The sequence below is a fragment of the Meles meles genome, chromosome 10 (genome assembly GCF_922984935.1).
Source record: "Meles meles chromosome 10, mMelMel3.1 paternal haplotype, whole genome shotgun sequence".
NCBI classification, from domain to species: domain Eukaryota; kingdom Metazoa; phylum Chordata; class Mammalia; order Carnivora; family Mustelidae; genus Meles; species Meles meles.
In genome coordinates this window covers 87,661,355-87,681,100 of record NC_060075.1, presented here as the reverse complement: position 1 = coordinate 87,681,100, position 19,746 = coordinate 87,661,355, and the positions used below count along the sequence as shown (strand labels likewise).

The window sequence follows — 19,746 nt, the reverse complement described above, 5'->3', positions numbered from 1 at the left end:
TTTTCTCTCTGCTGCTGTTGAGGAATATATTGTTCAAGTTCAATGAGAACTCACTTTGGCAATTTTTTTCAGAAATAGTTGTGTTTTTTTTTTTTTTTTACGTAAAAACTTTGAAGCATATTATCTTATTAAACATTCTTTGAACATGTTCAAGTATGTCCCCTCTGCCCTTCAATGACCTTGTTCCTCTCAGGGGAAATTCTGAAATGTATACATGTTCTCTACAAATGGCTGGTGTTAAATTAATTATTGTTGGCCTTTCCCAGCTGTGAGTTCATTTGGTTCTTGTTTTCTAACTCATGACTTCCCATGTGCATGGATTGTGGCTGCTGAGTGTTCTCCAGGGAGAACTTGGACAATTGCTTTTTCATTAGAAGAATTAGAGTCAATATGCTATAAATCACTTTACAGTGTGTCATCATAGAGCCCTTTTTTCCACAAAGAAATGAATTGCTGTTAACTATTTGTAGTACTTTGTTTTCTTCCATGCACAGTATCTGAATCACAACCTTTATCTGCTTTATGTTCTAAAATTAGCCTTTAAAACTTCCTTTATATATTTTAAGATCACTAAGGGAATAATTTTAGTTGAGGCTTATTAAAGATTATCTGACTAATACTATTAGTGATAACACATACTAATTAGTGATAAGACTGATACTATTAGTTATAACACTAAGGGACATTGACATTCGTCTGTCTTATCTAATAGACTAGTGAGGTATGCAAGTGGTAAGGACAGTGCTGTCTATATATATAAGATTTTGATTTCAAAATGTATATAACTGTGAGGGATGGTTGTTACAGCATGTTAGAATTGGCATTTGGTTTTAGTAGCAAACATAAGGAGTTTTCCAGACAAGCAAAAGCTGAAGGAGTTCAGGGCACCTGCCTGGCTCAGTCAGTAGAGCATGTGACTCTTGATCTCAGGGTCATGAGTTCAAATGCCATGTTAGGTATGGAGACTACTTTTAAAAAAAGAAAAGAAAAGGCTGAAGGAACTCAGCACTGCTAGGCAGGCCTTACAAGAAGTGTTATAGGAAACTTTGAAAGCTGAAACAATAGGGCACTAACTAGTAACAGAAAAACATTTAAAGTATAAACCTCCCTGGCAAATGTAGGTATATGGCTAAATTCAGAATACTTCATGTTGTAATGATGGAAGCTAAATTACTTATAAATTTAGTGTGAAGATTAAAAGACAAAAGTAGTAAAAATAACTCTATAATAATTTATTAATGGATACAAAAGATTAAAAAGATGTAAATTATAACATCAAAAACATAAAATGTGGGTAAAGGGGGTAAAAATGTGGAGCTTTATAGTATCCATTCAAACTTGAGTTATCAGTTTCAAATAGACTGTTACAAATATAAGGTATTTTATATAAGCCTATAGTGCCAACAAAGCAAAAACCTATAGTACACACACAAAAGACAAAGAGAAAGGAATCTAAGCATACCGCTGTAGAAAATTATCAAATCACAAAGGAAAAGAGCAAGAGAAACAACAAATGAATTAAAAACAGCCAAAAACCAATTACAAATAGCAATAGTTAGTTCATACCTATCAATAGTCTCCTTTCATGTAAATGGACTAAATGCTCCAATCAAATGACATTGAGTGGCTGAATGAATAAAAAAATAAATAAATGAAACAAGATGGGATTGGGAGGGAGACAAACCATAAATGACTCTTAATCTCACAAAACAAACTGGCGGTTGCTGGGGGGAGGTGGGATTGGGAGAGGGGGAGGGGGCTATGGACATTGGGGAGGGTAAGTACTATCGTGAGTGCTGTGAAGTGTGTAAACCTGGTGATTCACAGACCTGTACCCCTGGGGATAAAAATACATTATATGTTTATTAAAAAAAAAAAATTTGGAAGGGGAGGTGAACCATAAGAGACTATGGACTCTGAAAAACAACCTGAGGGTTTTGAAGGGTCAGGGGTGGGAGGTTGGGGGAACAGGTGGTGGGTAATGGGGAGGGCACGTTTTGCATGGAGCACTGGGTGTTGTGCAAAAAGAATGAATACTGTTACGCTGAAAAAATAAATAAAGAAAAAAAAAAAAATAAGACCCAAATACATGCTGCCTACAAGAGACTCAGCTTAGCTTTAAGACCACATAGAGGCTGAAAGTGAAAGGATGGAAAAGTATTTCATACAGTTGGAAGCCAGAAGAGAGCAGCGTTAATTAAGCCTATATCAGACAAAATACACTTTAGGGAAAAAGCATAATAAGAGACAAAGAAGGTCACTATATAATGGTAAAGGGGTCAATCCAACAAATGGATATAACACTATGCTCAACATAGGAGGACCCAAATATATAAAGCAAAAAGTAGCAGACCTGAAGGAAGAAATAGACAATAATGCAATAATAATAGACTTCAGTAACCCACTTTCAATAATGGATAGAGCATCCAGACAGAATATCAGTAAGAAAACATTGAACTTAAAGGTCACATTTGACTAGATGGCCTTAGCAGATATTTACAGGACATTCCATCACATGCAAAGAATATATATTCTTATCAAGCACACGAAATATTCTTCAGAATAGATCATATGCTAAGACACAAAACAGGTCTTCAAATTTTTAAGATGACTGAAATCATATCAAGCAACTTTTTTTTTTTTCAAATATTGAAATTTTTTTTAAAGATTTTATTTATTTATTTGACAGAGATCACAAGTAGGTAGAGAAGCAGGCAGAGAGACAGGGGGAAGCAGGCTCCCCGCTGAGCAGAGAGCCAGATACAGGGCTCGATCCCAGGACCCTGGGATCATGACCTGAGCCGAAGGCAGAGGCTTTAACCCACTGAGCCACCCAGGCGCCCCTCAAGCAACTTTTTAAAAACTACCAGAATGGTATGACATTAGAAATCAACTACAAGGAGAAAATTTTAAATTTCATAAATGTGGAGATTAGGCAATCAATGCATCAAGAAAGTCAAAAGAAAAATCAAAAAATATCTTGAGACAAATGAAAATGGAATTAGAGCATACCAAAATGTATGGGATGCAGTAAAAAGAAGTTTCATAACAACAAATGCCTACATTAAGAAACAAGAAAGATCTCAAATAAACAACCTAACTTATACTTCAAAGAAGTAGATAAAAAAGAAAAACTAAGCCCAAAGTTAGCAGAATGAAGGAAATAACAATCAGAGCAGAAATAAATGAAATAGATATTAAAGGTCAATTAATGAAAGAGTGAGGTTTTTTGGTTAAGATTTTATTTATTTGAGAGCATGACTGAGGGGAGGGGGAAGAGGGATAAGCAGACTCTGTGCTGAGCAGGGAGCCCAATGCAGTGTCCTGGGGTCATGACCTGAGCCAAAGGCAGACCTTTAACTGACTGAGATTAACTGACTGAGCCACCGAGGTACCTCATAAGAGTGGATTGTTGGAATTGAAAAGATAGGCAAATCTTTAGCTCACCAAAAAAAACAATAATAATAATAATAAATAAATAAGACTCAGAATCAGAAATGAAAGAGAAGTTAGACCTGATACCGCAGAAATACAAAGGATTGTAAGAGAACTGTGAACAATTATATACCAAAAATTAGACAACCCAGAAGAAATGGGTAAATTCCTAGAAACATACAACCTACCAAAACTAAATCCTCAACACAATATTAGCAAACTGAATTCAACAATACATTAAAAGAATCAAACATCATGATTATGTGAGATTTATTCCAAGGATGTAAGGTTGATTCCACATGTGCAAATCAATCAGTTTGATATACCACAAACAAAATTAAGGATGAAATCATGACCATCTCAATAGATACAAAAAAAGCATTTGGCAAAATTCAGCAGGCTTTATGATAAAAACTCTCAACAAATTGGGTATATATGGAATATACCACAACATAATAAATGTCACATATGTAAAGCCCACAGCTAATATCATACTTAGTGGTGAGAGCTGAAACTTTTCCTCTAATATCAGTAACCAGACAAGGATGCCCACCCCACCTTCATGAACCAGAGTACTAGAAGTCCTAGTGGGAGCAATTAAGCAAGAAAAAGAAATAAAAGTCTCTAAATCAGAAAGGAAGAAGTAAAATTGTCTCTATTTACAGGTGACATGATATATATAGAAAACTTTAAAGCCTTCTCCAATAAACTGTAAGAACTGGTAATCAAATTCAGTAACAGTGCAGGATATAAAATCAATACAGAAAAAAATCAAATGTTTATACATTAAAAATGAACTATCAGAAAAAGAAGTTAAGAAAAGGTCCCATTGACAATTATATCAAAAGAACAAAATACCTAGGAACAAATTTAACTAAGGAGGTGAAAGACCTATACATTGAAATCAATAAGACAATGATGAAAGAAATTGTAGAAGACACAAAGGGGGACCTGGCTGACTCAGTCGATTAAGCATCTACCTTCACTCAGGTCATGATATCAAGGATCCTGGGATCAAGCCCCACATGGGGCTCCCTACTCAGTGGGGAGCCTACTTCTCCCTCTCCTCTCTGCTTGTGCTCTCTCTCTCACTATCTGTCTCTGTCTCTCAAATAAATAAATAAAATCTTTTAAAAGAAACAAGCAAATACTAAGATATTCTATGTTCATGGATTGAAAGAATTAATATTTAAATGCTCATTTAGTTGCTACTCAAAGCAATCTACAGACTTAATGCAATCCCAGTTGAAATTCCAAAAGCATTTTGAATTTCACAGAACAAACAATCCTAAAATTTTTATGGAACCACAAAAGACCCAAAAAGCAATCTGAGCAGGAGAAGCAATCTGAGCAATCTCAGTCATGAGAAGGAAGAATAAAACTGGGAGCATTACACTTCCTGGTTTCAATCTACCTTACAAAGGTATAGTAATCAAAACAGTATGGTATTAGCATGAAAACAGAGACATAGATCTACAAAGAATTCTAAATTGAGAATTTAGAAATAAATGTCAAGAATGTCAATTCATTTTTGACAAAAGAGCCAATAATGTACAATGAGGAAATGACAGTTTCTTCAGTAAATGGTATCTGGAAAACTGGACAGCCACATGCAAAAGAATGAAACTGGGCCACTATCTTATGCCATACAGAAAGGTTTATTCAAAATAGGAATCAAAAACTCAAACATAAAACCTGAAACCATAAAGCTCTTAGAAGAAAACATAGATGGTAAGCATCTTGACCTACAGTGATTGGGGGGGGATATAATACCAATCAAAGGCAACAAAAGCAAAAATCAACAGGTCAAACCACATTAAACTAAAAAGTTTCTTCACAGCAAAGAAAACCATTAAGAAAATGGAAAGACAATCTATGAAATGCAGGAAAATAATTGCAAATCATATTTCCAATAGAGAGTTAATATCCAAAATGAATAAAGAACACGTACCACTCAATGGCAAAAACAAACAAATAATCTGGTCAAAAGTAGGCAGAAGATGTAAGTAGATTCTTTTCCAAGGAATACATGGAAATGGTCAATGCACAGAATTACTAATCATCAGAGAAATGCAAATGAAAACTACAATGAGATATTACTTCACACCTGTTAGAATGGCTGTTATCAAAAAGACAAAAAATAACAAGTATTGGTGAGGATGTGGAGAAAAGGGAACCGTCATGCACTATTGGTGGAATTGTAAATTGGCACAACCACTGTGAAAAACAATATGGAGGTTCTTCAAAAAATTAAGAATAGAACTACCATATGATTCAGTAATTCCACTCCTGAGAATATATATGAAGGAAATGAAGTCATTATCTTGAAAAGATGTATGTTCATGTATGTTCTCTTGTTCATGGCAGCATTATTTACAGTAGCCAAGACATGGAAACAACTTAAATGTCCATCCATGGATGAGTGGATAAAGAAAATGTAGTATATGTGTACAATAGTGTGTTTTCAACCATAAGAAGGAAGAAAATCCTACCATTCACAATAATTTGGGTTGGCCTTAAAAAAAAACAAACTCCTAGATATAGAGAACAGATTGGCAGTTGCTAGAGGTGGGGGGTAGGGAGTGGGTGAAATGGGTGAAGGCGGTCAAAAGGCACAAACTTTCAGTTATAAGATAAATAAGTTATGGGAATATAATGTACAGCATGAAGACCATAGTTAGACTGCACAGGCATACCTCAGGCATTGCAAGTTTAGTTCCAGACCACGCCAATACAGGAAATACCGGGAAAAGGCGAGTCACATGAATTTTTTGGTTTCCAAGTGCATATAAAAGTTAGGTTTACACTATGCTGTAGTATATTAAGTACACAGTAGCATTATGTCTAGAAAACAATGTACTTACCTTAATTAAAAAGTATTTTATTGCTAAAAAAATTTTATTGCTAAAATATGCTAAGCAGCAGCTGAGCTTTCACTCAAACATTACCACTGATCACAGACCACTACAACAAATATATTAATAGTAATTAAGTTTGACACCAAATGAGCAAATGCCAATAGAACTTCTCCTGACACAGGGTTGCCACAAAACTTCAGTCTGTAAAAGCAACAAACAAACAGAAAAAAACAAACAAACACATATCTGTGAAGTACAGTAAAGCAAAACACAAAAAAACGAGGTATGCTTATGTTGTGTGTTTGAAAGTTGGTAAGAGAGTAGATCTTAAAAGTTCTCATCACAAGAAAAAATATTTGTAGCTAGGTGAAGTGACTGGATGTTGACTAAACTTACTGTAATCATTTCACTATGTATACATATATCAAGTCATTGTGTTGTGTACCTAAAACTAATACCATAGTATATGTCAATTACATCTCAATAAAACTGGCAAATATTAAAATTTTAAAAAATGGAAAAATAAGAAAAGCTGTAGTTTTATCTTTAGTGGTGCTTGAGGAAAAGCAAATTTAATTAAAAGACTTAGAGATCAATGAGATATAGAAATGTTGAAAGTCTTCTAGGTAATTTGATGGGTGTTAAAATAGAATTTAGTCGTTCCTTGTTATGTGTAATTTTGTTGTGTTTTTTTTTAATTAAAGCACTTTCTTTATACAAGCAAATCAGTAGCACTTGTCATGTTAGGGTAGGTTTTTAGAAGGAAATTTCCTAAGGTTTGTCATGAAAGTGCAGAGAAAATAAAAGAGCAACATGCAAAATTGAAATGAGCTGTGAATGACAACAGGCTCGAGAAAATGGGGTAACATTATGTGGTATTTAGTGTTGTGATGGGAGGATTTGGGAAGCCTAGTTTTTCACAGCAGCCACAGGGGATGTAGGAAAATAGAGGTGTAAAAGGGGGAGAACAGCTACAGGGTGGGTGTCCCATGTAGTGAAATCCTCACATTGAAAAAGCCTAATTTTTTTATGTGTCAAGAAGTTTATTAGCGTTCAGTTTAAAAAGATTTCCACCTGCGGTATGCCAAGACATAGGAGTTCTTAAAGAAGTTACCCTCTAGGGATTGGTCTTGGTTTAGAACTTGTGGGGCCTTGGTATTTTTGTTGTGGTAGTGGTTGTTAAGCGGTGTAAGAATTCACGATTTTGGGGCACCTGGGTGGCTCAGCAGGTTAAGCATCCGCCTTCAGCTCGGTCATGATCCCAGATCCTGCGATTGAGCCCCTCTCAGGCTCTCTGCCCAGTGGGGAGTTTACTTCTCCCTCTGCCCCTTCCCCCACTCTTGCATGTGCACACACACACACTCGCTCTCTTTTTCTCTCTGTGTCCAATAAATAAGTAAAATCTTTAAAAAGAAAAGAATTCATGATCTTGGTCTAGGGCTGGTAATAGTGTGTCACTTCCTTGTCCCTCACAAAAATGGTTCTTGGTGAGGTTCAGAGCAGTCAAGGCAAGCTGAGGGTTCCGAAGTTGCAAAGCCTCAGTTTTAGCAATGCCACCAGCTGCTTCTATCAGAAGGCATAGCCAAGTACTTTCATTAGGATTTTTCTTCCAGTGAACATCAACCCATCTCTCACGTAGAAATTTTGTCAGTTTAAATAGTTTATTAGTAATCCTACAGTATTCTTGGAGTTGTTTTTTGCAGAGACTCTTAAAAAAGAGCAGTAAATCAAGTTAAATTGTGCTGCTCAAGGAAGCCAGTTGGGGTGAGGTGGCTCCCAAGGGCCACTTCAACTGCCATTTCCTGGTGAGTGATTGTTCTAGGAAGCTTAGTGGATAGATGAGGTAAATATATTGAGTGACAAACTGAAAAGTCACTTACTGTTGTTTTCAACAACTATTTAAAGAGTACTTTCAGTACCCAAGTGTATCAGTGTCTCTCTAGAATTGGTAATATAATTGAGTATTCCCCTAAATAGGTTTACAAATGACTTCCTAAAAGAGAGTCTATTTATTAGGCTTTTCAACATGAGGATTTTTTTGTGAGATTTTTCATTCATTGATAGACTAATTTATATATTCAACTGTCTATTGATTGCACTTTGGCACTATTTGTACTGAAGGTGTCGCGGTTGGTATTGGAGATGATGATAGAAAAGTCTGTTGTTTGCAGAGCTTCTAAAGGGGAAAAACACCAGCATCCGTGTAAACAAATTCATAATAATATTTCAGAAAGTGGCTTAGCACTATGAGGATAAATGAATGGAGTGTTAGGTAGCATAAGCGGAGAATGAAACAATTTTAGGTAAGATAGTCAGGAAAACATAAGAACAGAGACCAGAATAATGAGAGACAATGATATATAAAAGTGTACAAGGAAAGCCTTATAGGTAGAGAGGCTAGCAGAGCAAAGGCCCTGAGGCAGACAAGAAACTAGGTTATATTAGGACCTTGTATTTATTTATTTTTAGAGAAGTGGGGAGGTGTAGAGGGAGGAGAAGGAAAGAGAATCTTAAGCAGGCTCCACACTCAGAGCAGACCCTGACATGGGGCTCGATCTTATACCCCTGAGATGATGCCCTGAGCCAAAATCAAGAGTCAGATGCTTAACCAACTGAGCCACGCAAGTGCTCCTAGGAGCTTATAGAACAACATGAAGATTTTAGAATTTATTCTAAGTTTTATGGGAATCCAGTAAATAGTTTTTAGAAGAGGAGTGATGTGATCATACTTATATTTTAAATATAATTATGGCTGCTTTTTGATAGATGGTAGAGAGTACTAGGAGAAACAGTAGGAGCAGCTCAGCTCGGAGGCTAATGGTGTCATTTGATGTTCTTATAATGTATAATGTGTTAGGAACAGAATGATGCGGTGGAAAATGGACCACTTGAAGATATTGAAGATATTGAAGGACAAAGCCTTAGGACCTGCCAAAGAAATGGATAAAATGGCTGTGTTCCAACACTCATGTCCTATTGTTGTCCAGACAGTTGACTTTTTTTTTAAAGATTTTATTTATTTATTTATTTGACAGACAGAGATCACAAATAGGCAGAGAGGCAGGCAGTGAGAGAGGAGGAAGCAGGCTCCCTGCTGAGCAGAGAGCCTGATACAGGGCTCTATCCTAGGACCCTGAGATTATGACCTGAGCCGAAGGCAGAGGCTCAACACACTGAGCCACCCAGGTGCCCTCAGACAGATAACTTGAAAGTCATTTATTTCTCCAAAGTTAGATTTCCCTAAAAATCTCCATTTGGACTAAGTAGCCAAGTGAGTCTTTGGAAGTAAGACAACACACCACTAGACAAATTAATAAGAGAATTCTACATTTGATGATTTAGATTCATAGTACGTGTGGCTTATTGAAACAGAAATTCAGTAGGCTGAGACAATTACTTTCTATGGATGTGATTCACAAGATCTCCAGGTTAGATAAAGTGACCTGGCCCAGGTGGCCTCTCCTGCCTTCCTGCCATTCACTCAATTCTCCCCAACTATGTTGATCTTCCTTCTCTCTACTCCAACAAGTCAAGCTTTTTCCTCTTCTAGCACCTTTGCATTAGCTCTGCCTCTTCCTGGGAAGTTCTTTCATTAGTCATTTTGGGCACATGCCAGAGCCTGCAATCTTTCCAGGGGCCTGGAAAAAGTCCAGGGTCTGGGGAAATGAATATTGTCTCAAAAATAGGATAAGAAGATTGCAAAATAGAATTAATAAATTTAAATTAACTATCGACAAAACATAATATATGTTAACTCCATTCATTGCTAAATTTGAATATTCATAAAATTTCATGATACTGAAAGTAATTTTTTGGTCAGATTCCTGAGTATGCTGAGAAATTACAACTAAATGTAAATTATATGCGTTGCTACTAGCCAAATAAAATTTAAAGGCAAAATTATAAAAACCATTTGAAAGTTTTTGCAGTGAAAAAAATATATTTAATGGACATGGGTGTACTTTGATGTGTTTGCCGTGATGTGTAATGGAGTTTCCAACGTTAAAATTATCAAGGTCCTTTAAAAGTCTTAACACAGCCCTGCTTGGCTTCTCATAATTGGAAGGGTAAAAAAAGAGAGAATTTCAAAGATTCCTCATGTATTTTTCTCTCTTGCCATACCCTTGATTACCAATTTAACAAAATAAATAAGGAGTGGTCTAGCTATTTAGAAATATGCAAGAACTTAATTAAGTATTTTTTAATTTGAGTATGGTTGACACACAGTGTTGGTTTCAGGTGTACAACATAGTGATTCAGCTTCTCTGTACGTTCTGGTATTCTCCCAAGTATAGCTACCGTCTGTCATCATACAATTCTACTACAGTATCTTTGACAATATTCACTATGGTATGCCTTTCATTCCTGTGACATATACATTCCATAACGTGAAGACTGTATTTCCCATTGCCCTAACTCAGTACCACCTTTTTTGAAGGCAACTTGGCAGGAAATGCTCATTTTTAAAATTTGCTTTGACCAAGTAATTCTGCCTCTGAGAGTTTATCCTAAGGAAATAATTGGAACAGTATGTGAAGATATATAAGCATGCATATTATAGAAGCATTGTTTATAATAGTGAAAAAGGGAGAAATCTCCCAAGAGTTCCATAATTGGAGATTGGCTTTATTCTCAACATTTTTTCAATATGGAGAGATGTCAATGTAATAGTTGTAAAAAAAAAAAAAAAAAAAAAGAAGGGTGCCTGGGTGGTTCAGTCAGTTAAGCAGCTGATTCTTGATTTCGGCTCAGGTCATGACCTCCAGTGGATCATGCCCCACCTCCACTCCCCACTGAACGTGGAGCCTGCCTAAGATTCTCTCTCCTTCTCCCTCTGCCCCTCACCTACTCCTGCCATGTGCATGCACTCTGTCTCTTTCTCAAAAAAATGAACAGATTTATTATGATTTTATAATAATTTTTTTAAAAGAAGGAAAAGTGAGTGTTTATGTGTGCATAAACATAAGGAAGTCTGGAAGTATGTATGCCAAAATGTTAGCAGTGATCATCTTTAGGTAGTAGAACAATGAATTTTTACTTTAAAAAAAAAAACTAGTCAGATTATTTTTTCTGATAAATGTAAAACTTATGTAATCCACTAAAATATTAATTTGTTTTAAGATAGAATATTATAGAAATAACAAATGAGTTAAAATGCCACTCTAATTCCACGATATCAACAAGTCAACTCCAGCAAATATTTCTTTGATAATTGCAAAAGCAAAATGAAAAGCAGGATATCAGAGAGGCTTAGATTCATTTACATGTCCTTTTGCAGATGAATATTACTTCTGAATGGTTTCAAACCAAAACCAGCTTTGTGTTGCTCTTCTGTTGTGAAAATGAGCTTTGCAGAGCTATTCTTTTCTGTGGGGTGTTTGAAAATAGCAGAATATTCCTTAGGTTTCTAAGAAATGTAAATATTGGAGCATTATCTTGTCTTGTGGTGTATTGGTAGTGAGACTTCAGACACACTGTCTAACTTACTAAACTATTTTTTTTTAGAGAGAGAGAGAGAGTGAGTGCATACATGTTCACGAGCGGGGGCAGGGCAAGAGAGAGGGAGAGAGAGAAGCCCAAGCAAGCTCCAGGGTCAGATACAGAGCTCGATCTCAGGACCCTGAAATCAAGTTGGGTGCTTAAACAACCGAGCCACCCAGGCACCCAATTACCAAACCTTTTTAAAAGAGATGGATGAGTTTTTGAAAACGGCTCAGTCCCTGGGTGAATTTGCCTTGAAGAAACATTGTGGTCTAAGAATTCTCCCCCTAGGTTGGTTCTGTGTATCTGCTCTTCATATAAAAGAGCCTTTTTTATGGAGATGGGAAAGGGCCACTGGGGAAATGCAGGAAGAGTGATTTCTTTAAGTAAGGATAACCTCAAAACCTTGTCTGTGTTCATTATAACATGTAAGTAACTGTGGTTTTGTAAAAAACTTGCCTTATTCCCAAACTGAGAAGCCCTACTCATGTGCTCATTTTATTCAACATTCTTTAAGTGCCTTTAACAGGCATGACAGCTTGGAAAGGACATCCAAGCAGAAATCAGAAGGCCTGGTTTCTAGCTTTTTTTTTTTTTTTTAATTTTTTATTTGTTTCTTATTTTTTTATAAACATATGATGTATTTTTATCCCCAACGGGTTTCAAGCTTTTTAGTGATTGTACGATTCTGGGGCCAGCAACTCAGCTTCTGGGTTTTGTTTTGTTTTTTAATCATCTCCATTACCCAGTGTTCAGGATCCCTGATGGCCTCCCAAATGGCCTTGATTCAGAGGTCACGTAAGATCATCTAGCTGTTCGAAAACCATGATGTTCTTCCACAGCACCAGGTGCTTCTGTGAGGGGCCCGGGTTCAGAGTGCTTTAGGGGGGATGCAGAGATGAAATAAGATATGATCTCTCCCTGCAGAGAGGCTTCCAGCCTAGCTGGGAAAACAGGTCCTTGGCAATACGTGACATTAACAAGGGAAGAGAAGGCAAAGGAGCTGTGCTAAGGACTAAGTAGAACCTTGGAGAACTAAGAACTAAGAACTAAGGAGAACCGTGGAGACCTGAGTTACACTGTGGTGTCATCCATTTTACCAGAGGTTACCTTCTCCGAGTGGAAAGAATTATCTATCCCCATTCTCTCATTAAATCTTGTAATTACAGGCAGGAGCTTTTCTACTGTTCCCTTATTTTAGAGGCACTCTTGAAAATCAACATGAATGAAACTAAGCATCCTGATTCCCAGTGCATTCTGTCTCCAGAATTTCTCCACAAAAGGCTGTTGTGAACTGTTCTTTTTCTTTTCTCTGATTCTAACAGAGAAGTTCAGCTTCATTTTTGCCTTTATGAACCTATCTTGACTTACACAAGCAACAAAGAGGAGCAGTTTTATCAATTAAAGGATGGCAGTCTGTGAATTTCTCACCTCTAAAACTCCAGCTGAGAAAGAACATCAGCATATTCAGGAGGGGAAAAGCTGACCTAATGTTACTGGCTTTCAGCCAGTCTTGAATAAATCATAAACAACTGAGTGAACCTATACTATGAATGGTCGAGATTTTCAGGCATAGATATCTGTGCTTTTCTTGTGTTATTTTGCTTCTGAATAAGGTATCAGGATAGGTGAGGTGAAGGTGAAAACCACTACACTACGGAAACAAAGCAGATGACACGAACAGGCAGTTCACCAAAGAAGACGTATAATGTCCAACAGACCTATGAAAAAATGCTCAACATCACTAACTTTCAGGGACTACAAATCAAAACCACAATGAGATACCACCTCATACAAATTCAGAATGGTCAAAATTAACATGGCAGGAAACAACAAATGTCGGTGAGGAGGTGGAGAAAGTAGAACCTTCCTATCTGTTGGTGAGAATGTGAGCTGGTACGGCCACTCTGGAAAACAGTATGGAGGTTCCTCAAGACGTTAAAAATAGAGTAACCCTAAGACCCAGCAATTGCACTACTGGACATTTGCCCCAAAGATACAAATGTAGTGATCCAAAGGGGTACCTGCACCCCAATGTTTGTAAGCAGCAATGTCCAAAATAACCAAATTATGGAAAGAGCCAAGATGTCTATCGACAGATGAATGGATAAAGAAGATGTAGGGTTTTTTTTTTATTTTATTTTTTTCATCATTCCAAAATCCATTGTTTATGCACCACAACCAGTGCTCCATGCAATATGTGCCCTCCTTAATACCCACCACCAGGCTCACCCAACCCCCACCCCTCACCGTCCAAAACCCTCAGTTTGTTTCTCAGAGTCCATAGTCTCTCACGGTTTGTCTCCCCCTCCAATTTCCCCCAACTCACTTCTCCTCTCCATCTCCTCCCATCTCCTGGTTATTCCTTATGCTCCACAAGTAAGTGAAACCATATGATAATTGATTCTCTCTGCTTGACTTATTTCACTCAGCATAATCTCTTCCAGTCCCATCCATGTTGATACAAAAGTTGGGTATTCATCCTTTCTGATGGAGGCATAATACTCCATAGTGTATATGGACCACATCTTCTTTTCCATTCGTCCACTGAAGGGCATTTTGGTTCTTTCACCACTTTGGCAACTGTGGCCATTGCTGCTATGAACAGTGGGGTACAGATGGCCCTTCTTTTCACTATATCAGTATCTTTGGGGTAAATACCCAGTAGTGCAATTGCAGGGTCATAGGGAAGCTCTATTTTCGATCTCTTAAGGAATCTCCACACTGTTTTCCAAAGTGGCTGCACCAACTTGCATTCCCACCAACATTGTAAGGGGGTTCCCCTTTCTTCACATCCTCTCCAACACTTGTTGTTTACTGTCTTGTTGATTTTGGCCATTCTAACTGGTGTAAGGTGGTATCTCAATGTGGTTTTGATTTGAATCTCCCTGATTGGAAAAAAAAAAAAAGATGTAATATGTGTGTGTGTGTGTGTGTGTGTGTGTGTATGTAATGGAATATTACTCAGCCTTCAAAGATGATGAATACTTACCATTTACATCAATGCAGGTAGAACTGGAGGGTATTATGCTGAGTGAAATAAGTCAGTCAGACAAAGACAGTTATCATATGGTTTCACTCATATGTGGAATATAAGAAACAGAGCAGAGAATCATAGGGGAGGGGAGGGAAAACTGAATGGGAAGTCATCAGAGATGAAGAAACTCTTAACTATAGGAAACAAACAGGGTTGCTGGAGGGGAGGTAGGTGGGGGAATGGGGTAACTGGGTGATGGGCATTAAAGAAGGCGTGTGATGGGATGAGCACTGGGTGTTATATCCAACTGATGAATTATCGAACTCTACATTGAAAATAATGAGGTACTATATGTTGGGCTAACTGAATTTTGATTTTTATTAAAAAAGATATCGGGACACATATCATATGGTACCATGAAGTATGACAGGCATTTTGGTTAGAAAGCATTCAGCTCTAGTTTACAACAAAATCAAGAAAAGACACAACTACTGGTGGAACAGATATTTGTGCTAAGGATTGTATTGTCACTATTTAACAGACCTCATGTGGACTCTTGACCTTTTTTTAAAGATTTTATTTTTAGTAATCTCTATACCCAATGTGGGGCTCAAACTCACAACCTGAGATCAAGAGACACATGCTGTATCAACCAAGACAGCCAGCCACCTGAGACTCTTGTCCTTTTATATCATTTTTATGTTGCTTCTTTCTTCGTGTCCTGGCACTTTTTTTTTTTATTTTTTTTTCATTTTATTTATTTTTTCAGTGTAACATTATTCATTCTTTTTGCACAACACCCCGTGCTCCATGCAAAACGTGCCCTCCCCATTACCCACCACCTGTTCCCCCAACCTCCCACCCCTGACCCTTCAAAACCCTCAGGTTGCCCCAACCTCCCACCCCTGACCCTTCAAAACCCTCAGGTTGTTTTTCAGAGTCCATAGTCTCTTATGGTTCGCCTCCCCTCCCCAATGTCCATAGCCCGCTCTGCTGGGGGGAGGTGGGATTGTCCTGGCACTTTAAAAGTTGTTATTGTGAGGGTAGCTCACAGAGTGCATCGTTCTCAGGTTTGAATACTCACTGTCTTCAACCAGGTTCATGGTTGAGTGCAATCATGCAAGAGTTAGGTGCAGGCAGTATTTACAAAACACAGCATTTCTCTCTGTTTCTTCTAGAATTGCAAGGACACAAAACCATCTCTGAGGGGAGGAATTTACAAGAACTGACTGTGAAAATAATCTTAAATTATTTCAGAAATGCTCACGTGGGGAAATGCTGTGCAGGACATGAGGGAGAGGTTCTGTTGGTTCTCCGTGAATTGAAGACTATGCTGCCATGCACTGTGTGCTTATTCCTACTTGCCCAAGATAGATAGTAAACCTTTAAAGTAAACAATTCGAATGACCAACTCATTGGCTCCCTCTATTTACTTTCCTCATAAAGGGTACTAGAAAGAGCATTTAACTGTTGAAGTTAAAAGCAACATTTAGGGGCGCCTGGGTGGCTCAGTGCGTTAAGCCTCTGCCTTCGGCTCAGGTCATGATCCCAGGGTTCTGGGATCGAGCCCCGCATCGGGCTCTCTGCTCTGCGGACAGCCTGCTTCCTCCTCTCTCTCTCTGCCTGCCTCTCTGCCTACTTGTGATCTCTGTCTGTCAAATAAATAAATAAAATCTTTAAAAAAAAAAAAAAACAAAAAACAAGGTGTAAGCACCAAATGTGTAACACCAGCAGTTATAAACATGAATGTCCCTTCTTTTTATTGACGCTTCAGCAAAAGCAGAGTTTGGGGCTCTTAACCATTTTATTCCTCTATTCGTTGTCCAAGTGTAAAAACTTAATTTAAAATTGGTAAAGAGTAATTAGTCACTGTTAGGAAAAAGCTTCTTGCATTTTGTGACCTTGATCCCAAACCTGTGATGATCCTCCATATGGACAGTGTTCCATCTTTAAATAACATCTTAATGTCTGCAAGAAGCAAGGTAGAGTATTTAGTTAGCAAAGGGCAAATATGCCTCAAAGACATCACAGATTTTTGCATAATTCCCTTTATATCGGCTCAGCCCCCTGACAAATAGGAACTACTCCTGATGCGTGGTATTGTCCCTGCTTCACGATAGCAGTACCAAGCATTATGGCAGACGGACTCCAGTGTGGTTAACCCTGGGAATGTTTACACTGACCCTAATTAACCACAGTGAAAATGTGTCCGTATTTTGATCTCCTCTGATGGATTATAAATTCCTTGAGCAGTTTGCTCTAAAAAAGTAATTGTGCCTGTCTTCAAACAGTTTACAATTACATGAACTCAACTGGGACCCAGTAAAATTTTACCAGCTTGAAGCACAGTCATTAAAACTACGTTGTGATGTTTTCAGTATTTAATGCCTAAGCATTGAAAACTATTTCAAAAAAAAAAAAAAAAGAAGAAAGAAAGGAAAGATGTAAACTATCTAGTTTCCCACCAACAAACAGAGCCACAGCAAACATTCTGGTGAATTTCTTTTATGGATCATTTTGTGGATTTTTAAAAATGTATTTTCTCATAAGCATGTTAATGTGATTACATTACCTTCATAAATATTTGCAATATGGATAATCTGTCAAGAGGCTATCCCAGCTTTCCTAAGGATTCTATTTTCCCTTTAGTTTGACATTGAAATGGTTACCAATTACTCATGTAAGTAGACCTGCAATATTCATCATATTTTATAAAACTGTCCTTGAATTTAGGATGATTTCCTTTGGAAAGATTCTAAGCAGTGATATTAATAAGTCAAAGGGTTTATAGTCAGGAACATTATATGAGTGAGTACCCATTTTCAAGTACATTTGACAACTCTAGGTATTAAGTTAAAAAAAAAACATTGCTTCTTTGATAGGAAGATTGTTTTAAATTGCATTTATCAGATTGACTGAAATCCATTCTTGAGCTTGGCAAGATGTACACAAGCAAAATGAAATTATTTTGGTGTGTGATATTAAATGAAGAGCCTGATTGTCACTCAGGCTCATCTTAATCTTTCTAATCTTTTGATTCCCACCTCTGTCTTTCAGTTTCACAGGAGACTCCAAACTTGCCTCAAGTATGCGCTATGTGGAAACACAATCAATGCAGATAGGAGCGTCCTACATGATTCAGTTCAGCTTGGTGATGGGCTGTGGCCAGAAGTACACCCCGCACATGGACAACCAGGTGAAGCTAGAGTACTCAACCAATCACGGCCTCACCTGGCACCTGGTCCAAGAGGTAAGTCTGTTTTCTCTCATGTTTGTGACATGTGGGCTCCTTTTTGCATAGGAAGCAGAGAGTTACAATTCTAAAAGTTTAGGTTTGGTTCAAAAGGAACAATGTTATTTGTGACTTAGCACTGGCATCAAGTCAGCAACAAGGATTCCACATTCTGCACTCTTGGATACTAAATTGTAATTGAAAATAAAAAATAAATGGATAAGGAAGATGTGGTACATATACACATGGTGTATTATGCCTCCATCAGAAAGGATGAATACCCAACTTTTGTAGCAACATGGACGGGACTGGAAGAAATTATGCTGAGCGAAATAAGTCAAGCAGAGAGAGTCAAGTATCATATGGTCTCACTTATTTGTGGAGCATAACAAATAACATGGAGGACATGGGGAGATGGAGAGGAGAGGGAGTTGAGGGAAACTGGAAGGGGAGATGAACCATGAGAGACTGTGGACTCTGAAAAACAACCAAAGGGTTTTGAAGGGGCGGGGGGGGGGTGGGAAGTTGGGGAACCAGGTGGTGGGTAATAGGCAGGGCACGTACTGCATGGAGCACTGGGTGATGCCAAAACAATGAACACTGTTATGCTGTAAATAAACAAAAAAATTAAAAAAATTAAAAATAAAAAAAAGAAATGGGAATAACTTCAGGACTGGATACTTTAGGATGGCGTTTGGGATATTATTTTCTCTAACCCTCTTCTTCCATAAATTTTCTCCAACCCTTCCTTCCTCCTTCTCCTCAGACACTCTTCCTCCCTCCATTCTTTCTTCTCTCCCTATAGCATGTCTTCGTCTGTTCCTTTCTAACTCTCTTTACCTGTAGGTAGACTGTATTAGGAATCTGGCATATCTTGTCTTAAAAAAAAAAAAAAGAAAAGAAGCACGTAGATCCAGATTCTTTTTTTTTTTTAGGATTTTATTTATTTATTTGAGAGACAGAGATCACACGTAGGCAAAGAGGAAGGCAGAGAGAGAGAGAGGAAGGGAAGCAGGTGCCCCGCTGAGAAGAGAGCCTGATGTGGGACTCGATCCCAGGACCCCAGGATCATGACATGAGCTGAAGGCAGAGGCTTTAACCCACTGAGCCGCCCAGGCGCCCCCAGATTCTTAAGATCAAATGTACTCCTTTATGTATATACACAGTGATCAGACGTTGGAATAAATACATAAATAGCACATCGCATAGAATAATTTTACCAAATGCCTGTGTTATGATAACATGTCAAAAACATGGATCCTAATCCATGTCCGCTTTCATATGTCAGAATTAAAAGACATTTAATTTCACAGTGACACTTGTTTTCATTATTTCCCAAATATTTTAGCTTCACAGAAGGAAGAATCATGGATTGCATCCATATTGCAAATAGTTAAGATTATGACATAAGATTTTTTTAAGGCCTTTATCACTCGTGGTGAGTGAGTCAACATATATTGTGCTTGGAGGAACGGAAGCCAAGTTTAACTTTCGCCTTCCTCTCTTCTAGGAATGTCTTCCAAGTATGCCGAGTTGTCAGGAATTCACGTCAGCAAGTATTTACCATGCCACCGAGTTCACACAGTGGAGAAGAGTCATAGTGCTTCTTCCCCAGAAAACTTGGTGAGAGATGATATCTATAGATATGGTTGTGACTTTAACTTTTACCGTCTCTATTAGCATGACTTGAATGTGAAGAAGAGTTAAGCAAAATGGCAAGAGGAATTGTCTTTGTCATTGAAAGACCCAGATCGTTCTTTTAT

The 19,746-nt window shown here is 37.7% G+C and overlaps 1 protein-coding gene across 2 annotated transcripts in view; it reads left to right on the top strand.

The window, feature by feature from the left end:
- RELN (reelin) overlaps positions 1 to 19,746 on the top strand; it is a 510,603-nt gene that overhangs the window by 359,235 nt on the left and 131,622 nt on the right. For both annotated transcript variants that reach the window (XM_046020402.1, XM_046020401.1), the window contains exons 21-22: positions 17,809 to 18,001; positions 19,494 to 19,606. In XM_046020402.1, the coding sequence (XP_045876358.1) occupies positions 17,809 to 18,001; positions 19,494 to 19,606 (306 nt within the window). The remainder of the gene's footprint in view (positions 1 to 17,808; positions 18,002 to 19,493; positions 19,607 to 19,746) is intronic.